Source organism: Protopterus annectens, chromosome 4.part0 (assembly GCF_019279795.1).
Source record: "Protopterus annectens isolate FY-2018-M chromosome 4.part0, PAN1.0, whole genome shotgun sequence".
NCBI classification, from domain to species: domain Eukaryota; kingdom Metazoa; phylum Chordata; order Ceratodontiformes; family Protopteridae; genus Protopterus; species Protopterus annectens.
This window is the reverse complement of record NC_056733.1, coordinates 528,425,766-528,442,433: the sequence shown is the minus strand read 5'-3', so window position 1 is coordinate 528,442,433 and position 16,668 is coordinate 528,425,766. Positions and strand designations below refer to the sequence as shown.

Below are 16,668 nucleotides of genomic sequence, written 5' to 3'. Positions count from 1 at the left end.
ACTTATAGTGATCAGCGGTGTCTTACCTTTTAAGGATTTTGTTCTATCTTGTAGTAGCTTTCTCCTTTTGTTGTAGAGTTTGTTTATGGCTGGGGTCCACCAGACTGGACGCTTGCCTGTGGTACAAAGAGTCTTTGTTTTGCTTGGGATTGCCTGATCCATGCAGCCCTGCAGGTGCTGGTAGAAGGCATTTGTAAGTGATTCAGCGGTTTGAGTAATGTTTCCGCTCAGGGGCCTTAAAGGAGACCACACAAGTCTTTAGAAGTGTGAAGTCGGCTTTGAGAAGTTCTTTACTGTGGTCTTTTCATTTCGGGTGGGGGCGGGTTGAGGACCTCCAGTGAGAGGGTGGGGGCGGGATGAGGACCTCCAGCGAGATTAGTTTGTGATCTGATCTCACCAGTGGGGGGTATACTTCCGGTGTTGAACATTGTGCTCCCATGTTCGTGATGATGAGATCAAGTATGTTTTCTCCTCTTGTGGGGATGGTGACCAGTTGTTCCATGGCATTTGAGTTTATGAATTCCAGGAACTTTTGGGCTAGAGTGTTTGGGCTTGAGTAGTGTTCCCAGTCTATATTAGGGTAGTTGAAGTCACCTAGTATGATGGTGTTCGGAGATACATTTATCCCCTCCAGTGTTTTCAGGAAGGCCATGTGTGGTTCCTGAGTTTGCGAGGGTGGCCTGTAACATGCTACAAATTGCAGAGCAGTCTTGCCTATGGTTAATTGCACCTGGATGGTTTCCGATGCATCATGCGTTGCCACCAATCTTGAGGTGTGGGTGTCCTTGATGAATATGGATACCCCCCTCCTTTCTTGGTATTGTCCGGATTTTGGGGCCGGAACGCATGATATGAGGTAAAACCTGATAGTGCTGGGGTGCTCTCAGGAGCCTTGAACCAGGTTTCTGTCACAGCACAGACATCGATGTTCTCCATACTGAGAAGGGCCTCGAGTGCGTACATCTTGAGGTTGAGACTTCTGGCATTGAGCAGCATTACCCTTAGTTTTTTCTTTGTTGTGTTCTAGGGTGGTAGGTTTAGAATTTGAGCCTTGCCTAAAAAGGCACTACGGGGTGGCAAGAGCCTTTGCCAAAATCCGAATCCCAGGGGTGACAGGTGCAAGCCGTCCCTCATGAAGCAGCGTGGCTTGTCCAGCATGTCATCCCAGGCAGACAGACGTTGGATCCCCTTTGAATGACACCAGAGTTTAAGCCAATTGTTAAAGCTGATCATCTTATCTCTGTATTGTGGCATCATTCTTGGTGAATGTAGGATACTGCTCAAGGTCAGGGTCATACCTGCTTGGGCTACATAATCAGAGAGCTCCTCTATGTCTCTCTTCATGTAGTCCAAGGAGGTACGTCTCAGGTCATTTACACCAGCGTGGACAATGATTGAGTCGTACTTGTACCTGCTGTTGAGAGACCTGAGTGCTTGCGTTATGTGGCGGATTCTAGCGCCCGACAGGCAGCTTACTGTGACCTTTTCCTTACTCAGTCTGGTGAGCGGGATGTTAGTGTGTCTGACTATGGAGTCACCAATGACTATTGTGTCTGGCATTGTGTTTGGCCTTAAGGGCTGTGACTGCTTGACACTCTGACTGTGTGGTCTATGTGTTGCAGGTGTTGTGTTCTGAGGTGGTAGTTGTTTGGGTGTCTGCTTTGGTGGCCTCTGCTGTTTTGGTAGATTTTTGATCAGAGCCTCAGAGTATGTCTTTGTGTGTTTATGTGTATGATTTGAGGTTGTGATGGTATTATGTGAGACTGGGTCTATAGTGTGTGTGGTTACCTTCTCCTCCTGTCTGGTCTTGCCAGTCCTATGTTGAGAGAGCTCAGCCTCCAGTTTGGCCGTATAGTTGCATCTCTCGCATGTATTTGTGTTTTGTGGGAGGAGGAGAGGGTTGTCTGTGTACATGAGGCAATTGTAACATTGCCTCAGTATTCCCAGGTTCACCAGCTGAGCAGGAGAGGACATTAGCAACTGATCCCTTGACATGTTAGAAGGAATAGTCGGAAAAACTTAAAGGTTTTGGGGGGTGTGGGTGACCGAGAAATGGGGTTTGCTTTTTTGGGGTACTATCTGTAACAAGAGTGCTGTATCAAGGTGATAGGTACGGTAGGAGCAAGTGCTGGGCTATACAGATAGAGAATAGTCTACTTGGGAGTCAAGTAGAGATAATTTATAGTTATAGGATACACTAATAAGAACAGTAGTATACTTTGAGGAAGGTAGTTTTAAGGGAAAATTTGAAGAGTGGACTTTAGGTAGCCCGAATAGTTTAAACCTGATTAACCGGCGCTGCCCTAGTGTGCAACGGTAGCAGCTCCCCGCTAAATTGCGCTAGTGCGCGCTTTATAGCAGGGGGCTGGAAAAGACAGGAAATTACCCAAAATGGCCAATAAACTACAAGTTACTGGTTTAAACCACTCCTCTGAGGACAAACAGGCAGCTCAGTACTCCCCACCCTCACTGGTGAGTAAAGAAACTTCCCTTTGACCAAACAAGGAAAATGGAGAAACACAGGAACCAAGACAAAGCCCAGGGATCAGCAAAATCTGATCACTGGAACAAACTATTAGGAAAGTATGGAAAACAAGAGTATTTTTTTTTTTTTTTTTCAAGATTTTTTCAAATAAGCAGAAAATACAATAAATGCTGTGTTTTTCGACTAATTGCTATCAAAAGCTAGTACACTTGAGTGTATTAGCCTGTTGTTTAACTTTTATGCAAAACTTAAACAAGCAAGTGCAACAAACAATTCAAGCTATTAAAAACAGTAAAAACAGGTAATAACAGAATAAAACAGGCAGAAATAGTAGTCGAAAGGCTTAAAAAGTCGAAAATGCAGAAAAAAATACTTAGAATCTGGAAAGTTTGTCTTTCTGGTCTCTGCTGCTCTAGGAACTCTGCTGGACACCACGAGGAGCTGTGCTGAGTTCTCTATAGCCAGAAAAGCCCGCCAAAGCGCGCTTTATAGCAGGGGGCTGGAAAAGACAGGAAATGACCCAAAATGGCCAATAAACTACAAGTTACTGGTTTAAACCACTCCTCTGAGGACAAACAGGCAGCTCAGTACTCCCCATCCTCACTGGTGAGTAAAGAAACTTCCCTTGACCAAACAAGGAAAATGGAGAAACACAGGAACCAAGACAAAGCCCAGGGATCAGCAAAATCTGATCACTGGAACAAACTATTAGGAAAGTATGGAAAACAAGAGTATTTTTTTTTTTTTCAAGTTTTTTTTCAAATAGGCAGAAAATACAATAAATGCTGTGTTTTTCGACTAATTGCTATCAAAAGCTAGTACACTTGAGTGTATTAGCCTGTTGTTTAACTTTTATGCAAAACTTAAACAAGCAAGTGCAACAAACAATTCAAGCTATTAAAAACAGTAAAAACAGGTAATAACAGAATAAAACAGGCAGAAATAGTATTGTTTAGCTATGTGTAGTTCATTTGGTAAAACACTAGATAAGCAACAGGCTGCAACTCTTCAGAGTGGAGAACCTGATCATCCCAGTGGGGGTGGGGGCGGTTACCAGTGGTGTGCCACCTGTCCATTTGCAGGGCTATGCACTGGGACCACTTCTTCTTTTTCAGATATAAAGATAACTAAATTTGATGATGATGGCAAATTACCATATTTCCCCGAAAATAAGACCAGGTTTTATACATTTTCCCTTGCCGAAATATGCATTAGGGCTTATTATCAGGGGATGCCTTATTTACCCTGAGATGCCCGTGCCCTGGCCCAGCAATCAATGGACCACAATCCTCACCACTAACAGTAGAGAGAGGTGTCTCATATAGGGGGAAAGGATAATAAATACACTCAGTAAAGTGCAATTTCCCTTAGGAGCACACGGAGATCAGTCAGTCCGGGGCTGGTCGCTCCCTTGCACTCCAGGTCCCCAATAAGACTCCCCACTGGCAGAGCTATAGGGTCCAGATCTCAGCCTAGTGGGCAAGCTAAAATCTCTAACACCCTCCCTGTCCAACCAGTGCGTGTCCCTGCCCAAGTAGCTGACACACACACTTTGAGAAGAGTTTATACAACCACACAGACACTCCTGGGGAGGGCTGGCACAGTTTTGCTAGCTGTGCCCTTTTTTCCCAGACTATATGGTAGTACCAGCTGCCACCACCCACTAATATTTATCAGCTACTCAAAGGCCCTTAAAAGGGTATCCAATTATTACTGTGCAATACTATTATCCAATTGGCAGTATAGCCAAGGGCTAAAGCTATTATAGTGGCTTCGTACAATTTTACCAAAGGCATGCAAGTACCCTAAAGAGCTTAAATTATCTCTACAAAAACAACCACAGTTGAAAGGGTTTAAAAATATTTAATAACAAATAGTCAAAACACAAGACAATACTTTTTACTACACAGTGCTAGTCGAGGTCAGAGATCACAGAGAAATACCTAAAATAATTCAGTAGCACAGTTCTGACATCACAGAAAAACACTTGGGAATCTTTCTAGTTTCTAGCTATTCCTAAGAGAAAAGTTTAAGATAAACTTACATATAGAGCAAGACAGTGCTGTGAGTTGGATGGTCAAGACAAAAATGCTTGGTGATCTCTGATTCTCTCTGTTTAAATTGATATTACAGTCCTGATTCACACTACATCATTATTCACACTTCCCTGGGGTTCCCAGGCTAACAGAAACTACATTTACATTCTTTGCCTCTGGGTGGAAACCAGAGCAATAAAGGAAATTTATGCTTGCAAATTCTGGCCATTAACTCTGTCCTTAAAACAATAGCAAGAATTCTTTCATCTAGACTGGCTGGAGCTGTGTTTAGATCAAAGGGTCACAACATGCTTTGCTTGGTCAGCAGAGTGCACTGTTGTTACATTATTTTCCAGTTCCACATGTAACACTGTTTTTACCATTTAAGACAAGCCTGTGGTTTACATTAATATTTACAGATGACAGAATTGTCTCCAAAATTCTATCTGGCTAGGCTGGCGGCCTTCTCCTATCTTCACCCAATCTTCACATAGCCCCCCCCGTACAACAATCTACATTTATTCATGTACACAAATCGACATTTATTCATGTATACAAATCGACATTTATTTAGTACTTTTCCTTTATTGGGCAACAGTTCTAGGTAACGCGTTCTCAGTTGTGTGAGAATTCTATATAACAAACATTTCAACTTCAGAACATTTACACCTTGGCTTTCACAGTGCAATATTTCATGCTTAACAGAAATTGCAGAAAAATCTTGATACATGTGTATTGGAGGAGGGGAATAAAACATGTGAATAACTGCCACTTTTTGAGTGGTGATGCTTTCTTTATTCCTTACCCAAACCATAAGAGAGGAACGATGGAAAGTCATAAAAATGAAGTCTGTGAACTAGTGACTGTACTTTGTAATTACCCCTTGAGACTGAAACGTTCCCTTAATACAATAAACTCATAAAACTTGCAAGAGCTTGCTGAAAGCAGAAGCAATCCACTCTTTTGCCCTGATCATGGAACAATTATTCAAATACAGTCATGTCATCTTCTGCAATCCATTCTTTTGCCCTGATAATGGAACAATTATTCAAATACAGTCATGTCATCTTCTTCTGGAACATTGTCATAAGTCTCCAACCCCCAAATTCTGGCCTGAATTTCTTGTGACTCCATTTCCTGTAGAACCATTGTCCCCAATCTGTCATGCCTAACAATAGAGCTCTCCTTAAATGAGCACTGTTTGTCCATGTAGCCTGCTCATAGTGCATTGGCAACACAGCTGTCAGTGATTTTATCTCATGAATTCTTCGCCCAAGTCACGACTTCTTGCAGGCTAGGCTTCACAAAGTTTCCACGCTGATTTCTCTCAATTCTATTTTCAGTGTAATCATTGAGTTCCATGCGCAAATGGTTCTATTGCAATGTCAAAAGTCTGGAGATAGGCAGTCATTCTTGTGGGAATCATTATTTGATCTTTTCTTCTCTGTGCAAGGAAATTCTTCATGTCTTTAGCGAGGTGAGTGCTGGCCGAATCCCAGACTAGCAGACCTCTTTGCCACCTCGCAAAACAAGTGGCAGCATTACATCGACCCGCTTCCTTATAACTGCTTGGGTGCACCAGGCTTTTTTGGTTTCAAGAATATAAATGTCTGAAGCACGTTCAATCTCATCTTTCTTACCCTCACTAATGATTATTTCTTTCCATCTAGACAAATTGCCAAAATGCAGGTAATGCGTGCACTTTCATAACCAGTGGATGGAATGTGGATTGAGGCACCCCTCTGATCAATTGTTTGAGATCCTTGGCCCATAAACACTGCAGTTTCATCCATAGCAATCATGTTGGAGAGTTGGTATTTAGAAAAGTTGATGCCATCAGCAAAGGACTCGAATGCAAGTGGACGTTTAATAACTTCAGTATCTTCCAGCTTGAACAGTGTTGTCGATCTTCTTAGAAACAGCTCATATCACTGAAGGAAGCCATCCAGCCAATGTTGTGATGCTGTGGTGCCATTGCAAGGGCAAATGCTTGAATAGCAGCCCTGCGCACAACCAAAGCCTTTGCTCTCCTGTTAGCATTCCATTCACAGATGATGTCTTCCAGCTCAGGAAATAATGGTTGCCGACCTGATCCACACTTGCACTTTTTAGCATTTCTCTTGGCCTGTTGACTGAGGTTAACTTATGCTGCTCACCATTTGGAGATCAACTTCTTCTCTTTGCAGAAAGCCATCAAATTATTTCCTTGGGAGTTCTCCACGATTCCTTTCTTGTACTCTATGGAGTAACTCTTTCTTTTTGCACTCAGTCTTGTCTGGGGGGGGGGTTAATTGAAGACTCACGAGACAGGAGTGGGAAGACAAAATGGCCACTGTTAAGACACAACCACACCCGTTCGTTATCAGGTGCGCACATTTTACGTGCGTTGTACACTTGCCGGTGTTTATGGGCCAAGGATCTCAACCGCCAAGTGTGAGTGAGGATTAGGGTTACAGTAAGAATCGTGGAGGACTCCCGGGGAAAGAATCTTACGACTTTCTGCAAATGGAAGAAGTTGGGTGCCCGAATGGTCTGAAAATGGCAAGCAGAGTACCTCAGTCAACAGGTGTCAATAATATTATTATTTTATAATTCAACACATCTGTCGTGTGTTGTTGATGATGATCTTAACTGGGGCTTATTTTTGGGGTAGGGCTTATATCATGACCACCCTGGGAACCATGCTAGGCCTTATTCTCTGGTTAGGTCTTATTTACGGAGAAATACGGTAGATAAGTTATTTTGCTAAGACTTTTTTTCCCCGTTCTCCTTAGAACTCCAGTAGAACTGGCAATTTTAGTAAATGCTGAACTTCTCAAAGATGATATATAAATGCACAGACCCGGTTTAGTAATTAATAATTACAATAATAATAGTAATAATAATAATTTAACTCGCCTTTAATGCAAGTAAATGTCCCATCATGATAACAGCCAACTGCATTTATTTATTATAATTTATTTATTTTTTTTAGTCAAGCAGTTCCATCTGCGACCCAGAAGGTTAGATGAACTGTTTCATTTCACACTTCTTCACTTTCCCTGCTTTTATATTTTGTGCACAGAGATCATGTTCCTTCATTTCTTATGGTCTGTAGTTTAAATTAGCTCTCATCTTATACAGCTTTCTCTCACAGCCTAGCCCTATGGCACTTAATTTCTTCTTCTCCTTTTGTGTTCCTTGGATCCTTTGTAGTGTTGTTGTGCTGTAAACCTTGTAAGGCCTGGAAAACTGTACAGAGTACTCAAGACTTGAGGTTTGCTCATTGTAGCGGTAGTGTCTTCCTTCTCTCTAGTGTACATCCTTTCTCTCAGGAGGTCACCATCTATCCCATTAGTTTTAACCAAAGTTTGTTTACTCTGTACCCGATGACCTATTGGTACAGTTATACAGTTACAACCATCCTAGGTCCTTTTTCTGCTCAGTCTGAGCTCCATTCCCCCAGCTTGTGCTTCCTATCTGAATTATAAGTATTTACTCTAACTGTGTGGTACACTATCTATCTAGGTCCTGACAGGTTATCTGTCATCCTGACTAGTATAGTGCCATTCTACACATACTCCTTCTTTTTTAGAATATCTTACATTGTTGAATTTATACTGTACAAAAACATTCTATTCATTCTGTAGATGCATATATTTTTTGTTTTGTTAAAATTGTTCTCAATTGTAGTATTTTATGGAGTCGTTAAATGTGTGTGTGTGTGTGTGTGTGTGTGTGTGTGTGTGTGTGTGTGTGTTGTACTTCCAAACAGAACCTTACATTCTTTACATTGCACTAATTTACATCTCTGAAGTCATTGTTTATATTGCTGTTATGTTTGGGGCTGATCCTGAAACTGGTCCATGTGGATCACTACTTTGCCCTAGTAAACAAATTATAAATGAATGAGTAGTGTATAGAGCATTACCTGCACCCTTGTACTACTGCTCTTGTGGTCTACTGCAGGGCTGGGGGTTGGTGGTGATGGAAGATTGTTGAAGTTGTGTTTTCCAAATTCAGAGCGTAATGTGTGATAATGAACACAAACCCCAAAATATATTGCTGAAGTGCCAATAGCCCAAGGAAGTTTACTGTTGGATGAATACTTTACACATCAGGTGTTCACAGGCTCCCCTGTCCATTAGGGGCATAGGTTCCAAACCAGGGGTAAAGTTGGTCCCAGTTACATTTGAATGGGTTTTACATGGATGGGAAGCCTGTTCCAGAGGAGTAATCATTGAAACACTTACCTGTTATTCAAACCCATCTTATTTATGTTGCAGATGTGGTTTACACTCTTAGAATGTCTATTTCTGATGCTGTTTGTTTTGCACACGTGCAACAAATCCGTCTTTTAATTTCTCCAAGTCTTTTGAGTTTCTAATACCATGATGGGAATGGACCCCATTCCTAAGTTAAGGTATGATTAAAGTTCACAAAATGAGTATTGTTTCAATCTTTGATGTTAGCCAGAAGTGTTGTTCTCAGCACCCCCAATGTGCCCAGTAATGACTCCTTCTGCAATTCGTACGGAGTTGCATATATCTGTAACATATAAAAAGAATCTACAATCATATTTAGATAAGACACATTGCTCCTACTACTACTACTACTGGAACTGTGTATTTTTCTTCCACGTTGCTGCTGTTTCTGCCTGCACATCCTGATATTTTATGACTGTGTCTTGCTGTACACAAGACACTGTAGTCACTGGGTGTAGCGATTTTCAGTGATCAACGCTACTTTTGTCTTTTCATGGACTACTATATCCGTTTTTCTCACATCTGTCTGTGAACTGTTGGTAATGGATGATCCCATGTATAGACTCTGTGTCTCATGTTTCCAGTGTTTTTCAGCTATTCTAATGTTATAATATTTGCACAATCCCCAGTGCAACAGTCTTGCCACATTATTATGCCTTTCAGTATACAATCCTTCTGCCATTAGTATATTACAACCAGCAACAAGGTGTGCAACTCTTTCCAATTCTGTTTTACAAAACCTACATTTGTCTGTTTCTCCGATATGTTCAATGGACTTTGCAAACCAACGTGTAATTAGTTCACTGTCTTGGGCCGCCAGTATTAACCTTTTGTCTTTTGGTTTGACTTCACCTCTCCTTAACCATTCCTGTGTTCGATCCTGGTCAACATGAGGTTGTTCCAGGAGTTTTTTGTACTAATCCAAGTCTTTGGGGTTTCTAATACCATGACTGGAATGGACCCCGTTCCTAAGTCGAAGTATGATTAAAGTTCATGAAGTTAGTATTGTTTCATTCTTTGATGTCAGCCAGAAGTGCTCTTCTCAGCACCTGCAATGTGCCCAGTAATGACTACTTCTGCAATTTGTACGGGGATACATGTATTGGTAACATATCTAAATATGATTGTAGGTTCTCTTTTATAACACCCGTTGCCCCTACTACTATTTGAACTGTCTAGGTATCTTTATTCCACATTGTTCTCATTTCTGCCTGCAAATCCTGATATTTTATGACTTTGTGTCTCTCTGTACGCAAGACACTGTAGTCACTGGATGTGGCAATTTCAAAGATCAGTGCTACTTTTGTCTTTTCACGGACCATTTTCTAGCATCTATCTTTTGAACTATTGGTAATGGGTGATCCCTTGTAATGTAGACTTCATCACTGGGAATTTCCACTTATTCTCCTAGACCTCGCTCTTGCTTGTATTAAGCTATTTATTCTGAATACTTGAAAGGTACCTCTTAACTGTAACATACCCTTAGATGAAAAAGCTTCTCAGTTTCTAGACTGTAAAAGTTCTATGTCAGCTCATTTTTCTTTCTCTTGTTTGTATTAAACTATTCATCCTGAATGCATGAAATATACCACAAGTGTAGCCTACCCTAAGTTGTAAAAGCTTCTCAGTTTTCTGTATTGTAAACTTTTTATTTTCAGCTATACAAGATTGTAATATCTGTACATATTTGTTCACTAGCCTGCTGTATTTCTAAGTTTCCTTCATTTTTTTACTAGTACATAGTAATTGAATAATTGTAACCAAATACTTTATTGTAACCTTGCTACTTGTTTTTGGAGCTTTTCTCCCCAGGACTCCATTGAAAACGGGTTATTTTGGCCCAATGGACTACCCTGGTAAACCAACTGCAAATAAATAAATAAATCATTTTCTATGATGCGTTGTAGCTCATGTTTCCAGTGTTTTTCAGCCACTTCAATACCATGATGTTTGCACAATCCCCAGTACAATAGTCTTGCCACATTGCTATGCAGGAGGACTTGTGTTTATGCGCAAGAGATTGCAGAGGACTTTAACCTATATGAACAAAGTAAAAAGAAAAAACAGTTATATTCTTAATAACCAACTTCAAAAAGAACAGGGCAGTGTATGAACTTTGTAAGAAAAGAACAGTTTGCTGTTTTTGCCTTTCAAAACTGTTTGTTTACCAAGAGAAGAGGACCTTGGCAAGGATTCCACAACACTCACCTCTTGCATAAATTGCATACTGCAGGTAAGTCAACTTATGTGATCGGTGGGAAATGCAGTTCGTGGAGAGCTGTGGCCACAATGAGAAAACCTTGTTTTAAGTTTACTCACTGTCAGACTTGTGAAAGTTCTAGTGTTTACATTGGCAGCCCATGCATCAAGTTGGCACAGGCACCCCTACATTCTCTTACTCACTCGCATGCACACACTCTTCTACATTCACATTCTCACAAACACTAAATACCAGGCATACACACACACACACAGACACACACTCTTGCACACATGTACACACACACACACATTATATAAATATATATATATATATATAAATATATATATATATATATATATATATATATATATATATATATATATATACACAAACTCTTGATCGTTCACACGTACATGCAACATCAAACAATCCCCATCTCCCACTTGACTGAACTTACGTATACACTTACCCATTCACCCATATACACACTCTAAAACACACACTTTCTCGATTTCATGTCTAACCCCAGTACTGTAACCATCCAGGTAGGCAGACATGTACACGTAAACGCCATAATTCTTGCCCTTACAGACAGACACACACACACACACACACATGTACATATAACACCCATGTCTTCACTGATATCAACTGAAGGTATCTGCACTGCAACTGCTTCTGTTGAAGTCACTGGGTGACCACTGTCTTTTGACAGTGTTACATTTACTCTCCAGTTGTGGTAATCAGTTTGCTCATCAGTTTAAATCAGGAACTTTAGGCATTTCTGAAGGTAGCACATAGCTTGTTACCATGCACTTCTGCCAGTAGGACCACCCTCTGCACTGATGCTCCTGCTAGCAGGGAACTTGAGGAGTAGAATAGTCTAGGAATCAGAAAGGGTTACCATGAGGGATAGCTGGTGGTGGTAAGGCTTTGTGCTCATTGGAATTCTTTCTGAATCCCAGGATATGTCTCACTGAAACTTTATTTCATTCAGCCAAATTTGGGGAAAAAAATACAGTTCTGTTTTAGTCGCTTAGTGCAAGATTGTCTGACATGTTTAAAGAGTTTGTGAAAGCCGAGATATGAAGTGAGTGACTTTAACTCATTTAAGTACTTCTGTATATTGCCTATAAAAAAACAAACTGTGATACTTCAGGTATTTTGTTCCCCAGAGTGGCCAAAAATGGCCAAATGTGCTACAATACATAAAACATCTTTTATTACCTTGCTGTATGTTGTCTGTTGGTTCCTCTTCCACTCTGAGAATCAGTGTTGTAATCTTTTTAGCTGTCCTTTTTTAATCTCTTTCTAAAATTGCTTTACAGCTTCTGTCCCTCCTTCACATACCTGTATGCGCTATCCTTATTCCTTCCTTAACTGGTCTATTTAGCCATGATGTCATTGGTTCTTTCCTGTATTTCTTTTTTAGCTGTTCCTTTTCTTGACTCTTTATTCTGCCCCTATACCTTTCCAACATCTTAAAACAATGACAGAAAACAGGGAATATTTTTAATCACCTTATCACATTTTTTCCAGGTCAACTACAGTTCATCCCCCCCCTCACACTCCCACAGTAGTGTCTTGGTGCATGGATTTTTTTGGCCCGTCGCAAACAACACTGTAGCATTGCCTGTGTTATCAATATCCTAACTGGTCGTGTTGTTGTTTCCATTCATTGTTTTCAGCTTGCCCAGTACACCTTGCCTATGGCCACTGGACTATTTCCTTTACAGGGTTGGGGTCAGCACAGAACCTAAGGGCACCCAGGAGGTTGCTGCTGACTGCTTCCAGTGTTTTTTTTTTTTTTTTGTCACATACCCTTTGGTATCCCAGGTGCATTCGCCTGATTCATCCAGGAGCTGCTCTCCCCTGTGGATCATGCCTCATCACAGGGGAAACGTAGATGAACACTGTTCTTCCTGCCACCACCTCAGATGCCTGAACCTCTAATCGATCCTAGGTCACCTGAGATGTTACAGTTTTATCCCTCTGTGCCCCACTGCTGGCCAGCACAGTGCCTTAACCTTGACCTGTTTATGAGGCTTAAAAAGTTCATTGTGTTTGTTAGTAAATAAACTACATTAGAGTGTTTCTTATCCTGTTTTGCATACCTGCATCTGAGAATAATATTTGAGGAGTGTCACATTTTATCTACATGTTTTGAAGTCAAAATGCTGCATCCAACTTAAGTTGTAGATATTGAAGAAGGTATTTAGTTTCTCAGTTTCTGTTTGCACTACATTATGCTTTTCTTCTTTGGCTAAATCGTGGTTGATTTTCAAATGATGTGAGGGGCTTACTGGACTCAGTACTGGGGCATAAACCTGTTAAAAATAGTGGCTGAAACATTGTATGCTTTGTAAAAGAGTGTTCCCTTTGCACTGTATGCTATCTTAAGCAGAGTTTTCTATATACCGTACAGAAAGGGGGCTTATTTTTCCTTGCTGCAGTGTATGCTGATAAGGTCAACCCAACCCAAAGTCTATAAGGAAGGGATACTGTAGAGCAGCAGTGGTATAAGCAAAATATATTCCAGGAAGTTGGTATGGAAGAGTCACACTATATTTTTATGGCAAAATAGTAGATTTGTATTGTCAGTCGTACATGTCATAGGTCATAGCTAAATAAGATTCTTATTTGTGTGTCATAGTTAACTAAATATTTGAATGAAAAAAATAAACAGCACTGCATTTCTTGGAACCATGTTCTGAACCATAAGTTTGAGTGGAATGCAGGCAATTTACACAGTCTTAATATGTGTTGTGACTTATTATGCATCTTGATGTGTTTTACAGGACATATACAAACGAGAATGACAAAGGATGGTTTCGTTCTTTGTTTGTCCACAAAGTAGACCCTCGCAAGGATGCCCACTCCAACTTGCTTTCAAAAAAGGAAACCAGCAGTCTCTTTAAGATGCAGTGTAAGTAACCCTATGTATATTGCATTTTTCATTGCTTTCTTTCAAAAGTTCTCTTTTTTTTCTTTTATTCGTTCTTGTCCTCTGTTTAGGGAGAGACCGTGAGTGTCTGTCCCCTCTGCTCCCTGTTTTTATGCTGCTGTTGGGGGTAATACGTTTCTCCCTTCCATTCAGTGTTCTTGGCTGGTAACTGTGTGGTATGTTGTGTGTCTGTCCTTATGTTCCCTGTTTTTGGCCATTGACAGTGGGAAGACAGTGTGTGTCAGTAAAAATTGCTTAGTAAGGAAATCTAATTTTCCTTCTCTCACCCACCATACTGATATATTTGGAAGTGCAGTGACTCTCAAATTGTCCACCTTTAGCTTAATTTAGTTTTAAAAGCCCATCTCATTCCTATCTCATTTGCTGCTACTGGTATTCAGGATCATACTGTGAAGGTCTCCTCCTTTAAATTAAGCTTTGGTTATCCTCCCTCTACTATTTTTACATCAGATAGTCACACATTCTATTACTGGCAACTTCAAGCCTTTTCAAGTTAATCTTAAAAACTCAGTTTAGTACCAATACTGGTAATGTCCTTCAAAGTAACTGTAAAAGAGTGAGATAGAAAACAAATCCTCTGAAAAGAAAATCTGTTATAAAATTGAAAATGTAATTGTTCTGTGGCAAAAGTAAAACTAAACACACATTTCTCTGATTTTTAATTGGAAGGTTCTTACTTTTACATTGGGGATGGCAACATTACATTGCTAAACTTTCAAAGACTCTGATGTTTCAGTGCAAGAACTGCTTTATGCTCATAGAAATTTTATTCTGTATTGACTAGGCACTAGGTATCTGTGAAAGGTGTAAGCCTAGCCAGTATACTGAGGTTAAAGCCTTAGTAGTGGCAATGCCTTGTGAGCATGCTGTAACCTACCTCTGTCCCCCGGTTCTGAAGCAAACACCTGTAAAATTCACTTGTACCGTAATAATTCTTAAGTTCCACAAAACCAGAATTTCATAAATATAACACTTGGCACAGCCAACTGAACAATCATGTCATGTGTGTGTGTGTGTGTGTGTGTGTGTGTGTGTGTGTGTGTGTGTGTGTGTGTGTGTGTGTGTGTGTGTGTGTGTCAGACTAACATGGCAGCAGAGTCTATAGTAACAAAACACTTGGGACTAAATCTGATCCAAGCCTGACTCTAAAGCCCATAAGATAGACACCAAGTATAAAATATACAAGTGTTTGGTAGCTACATTATATGTGTAAAAAAAAAAAAAAAAAAAAAACAAAAAAAAACATATCTCCGCTATTTTAAAGGGCAAGACATGCAATGCCTACCTGGTAACCAGTTTAGGGAAATCTCAGCTAGATTAGATAGGATTAAAGGTTATTCTAATACAGTCACTGTTTGTCTTTGGAGTAATCAGGCTAAGGTGTTTCTATCTGTTGGATATGCAACAGGTGAAGGTGGGATTACTGAATACCCTGACAAGCACATAAAATCCACATCTCCATAGCAAAATCCTTTTATTACCTTGTATGGCACTTGTATATAACAAAAAATGTTAGCCTTCATTCAGGGGCCAAGGACATAGAGAAATGCCCATGGAATTGAGTAGCTATCAGCCTGGAGTGAAAGGTACACCAAGCCAGACTGTTTGCACCAGATGGTCTCTCTAACTGTCTTTCTGGTAACACAGGTACTGAACAGGAAATTTTTAATTTTCACACTGTATTGCTTAGTTCTCTTTAAATTCTAAAACAAAACCTTAAGGTAATACATCAAAAGTAAGTGTAGTTTTATTAAATGTCAGCTTTGCTCTTGAGGTGACTTTCTTGGCATCCATGTCGCAGAAAACATAATGAGCAGGCTATGATCAGAGACTGATTGTAACCCTGTATAATGTAGATGCCTACCATACGCTGTCTATGACCCTTACCACAGTTTAGTCAGTGAGCATATTAAGTCAATACATTTCAGATCAAAATGCCAAAGTCGCTGTTTTCACTGTAATTTTTGGGAAGTTGTTCTTCAGTATTCCAGGTTGTAGCCATTTTCATAGCTTTGAGTTTTCAGCAGTGAGACTTTTGGTTTTTCTTTTATATTTTGAACTGTAAGTGCAACACTTGATTACTTTGGATTCAGCAGTGGAATTTGAAGATGGAGTTTGGAATAGTTTTCATTCACATGGTGTTTGTTCTTTCTCTTCAACTGTGCGACCATCCAGTTAGTATATTTAGGTAAGGAAGGGGGTATGGAGAAATTTGTACCCTGCAGAAGTACATGTTTGAGTTTTCTTTTAGTCATGGATGTTTCTGGAGTACTGATGTTTATTTAGTTATTTAATGTTTGAAATGGGATGATTTTCTTTTTTTATAGTTATGAATCCCCCTTTGTAACGTAAGGATTTCCTTAATAAATGCCAGTTTATAAAATTGAAAGTAGTACAGTCTTTACAAGTAACTGCAGCACCTCGACATTGACTGAGTAAGCTAATCAACATTAAATATATATGTCAGAGTATTACCTGACAATGTTAACCAAAACTGTTGCAAACAATGTGAAGCAAATCCAACCACATGTGACCTTATTTTGGACACTTTGTTGACCAACATAGGATCTGTAGCTTACTCAGACCTGATCATGTCTTCTGTAATATACCATCATTAACCTAAAGCTAAAATAAAGCTCCAGTCATAAAATGTATTATTTCTAGAGTTTACCAGTGTAAACTATGATACAGTAAATTACTTACGAAAAAGATGGGATGCTGTCCTCAATGAGCAG

At 40.0% G+C, this 16,668-nt stretch overlaps 1 protein-coding gene across 1 annotated transcript in view; it reads left to right on the top strand.

The window, feature by feature from the left end:
• The window catches only part of NIPSNAP1 (nipsnap homolog 1), an 810,051-nt gene that overhangs the window by 13,061 nt on the left and 780,322 nt on the right, over positions 1-16,668 (top strand). The window contains exon 2 of the mRNA XM_044068455.1: positions 13,767-13,894. Within this exon, the coding sequence (XP_043924390.1) occupies positions 13,767-13,894 (128 nt within the window). The remainder of the gene's footprint in view (positions 1-13,766; positions 13,895-16,668) is intronic.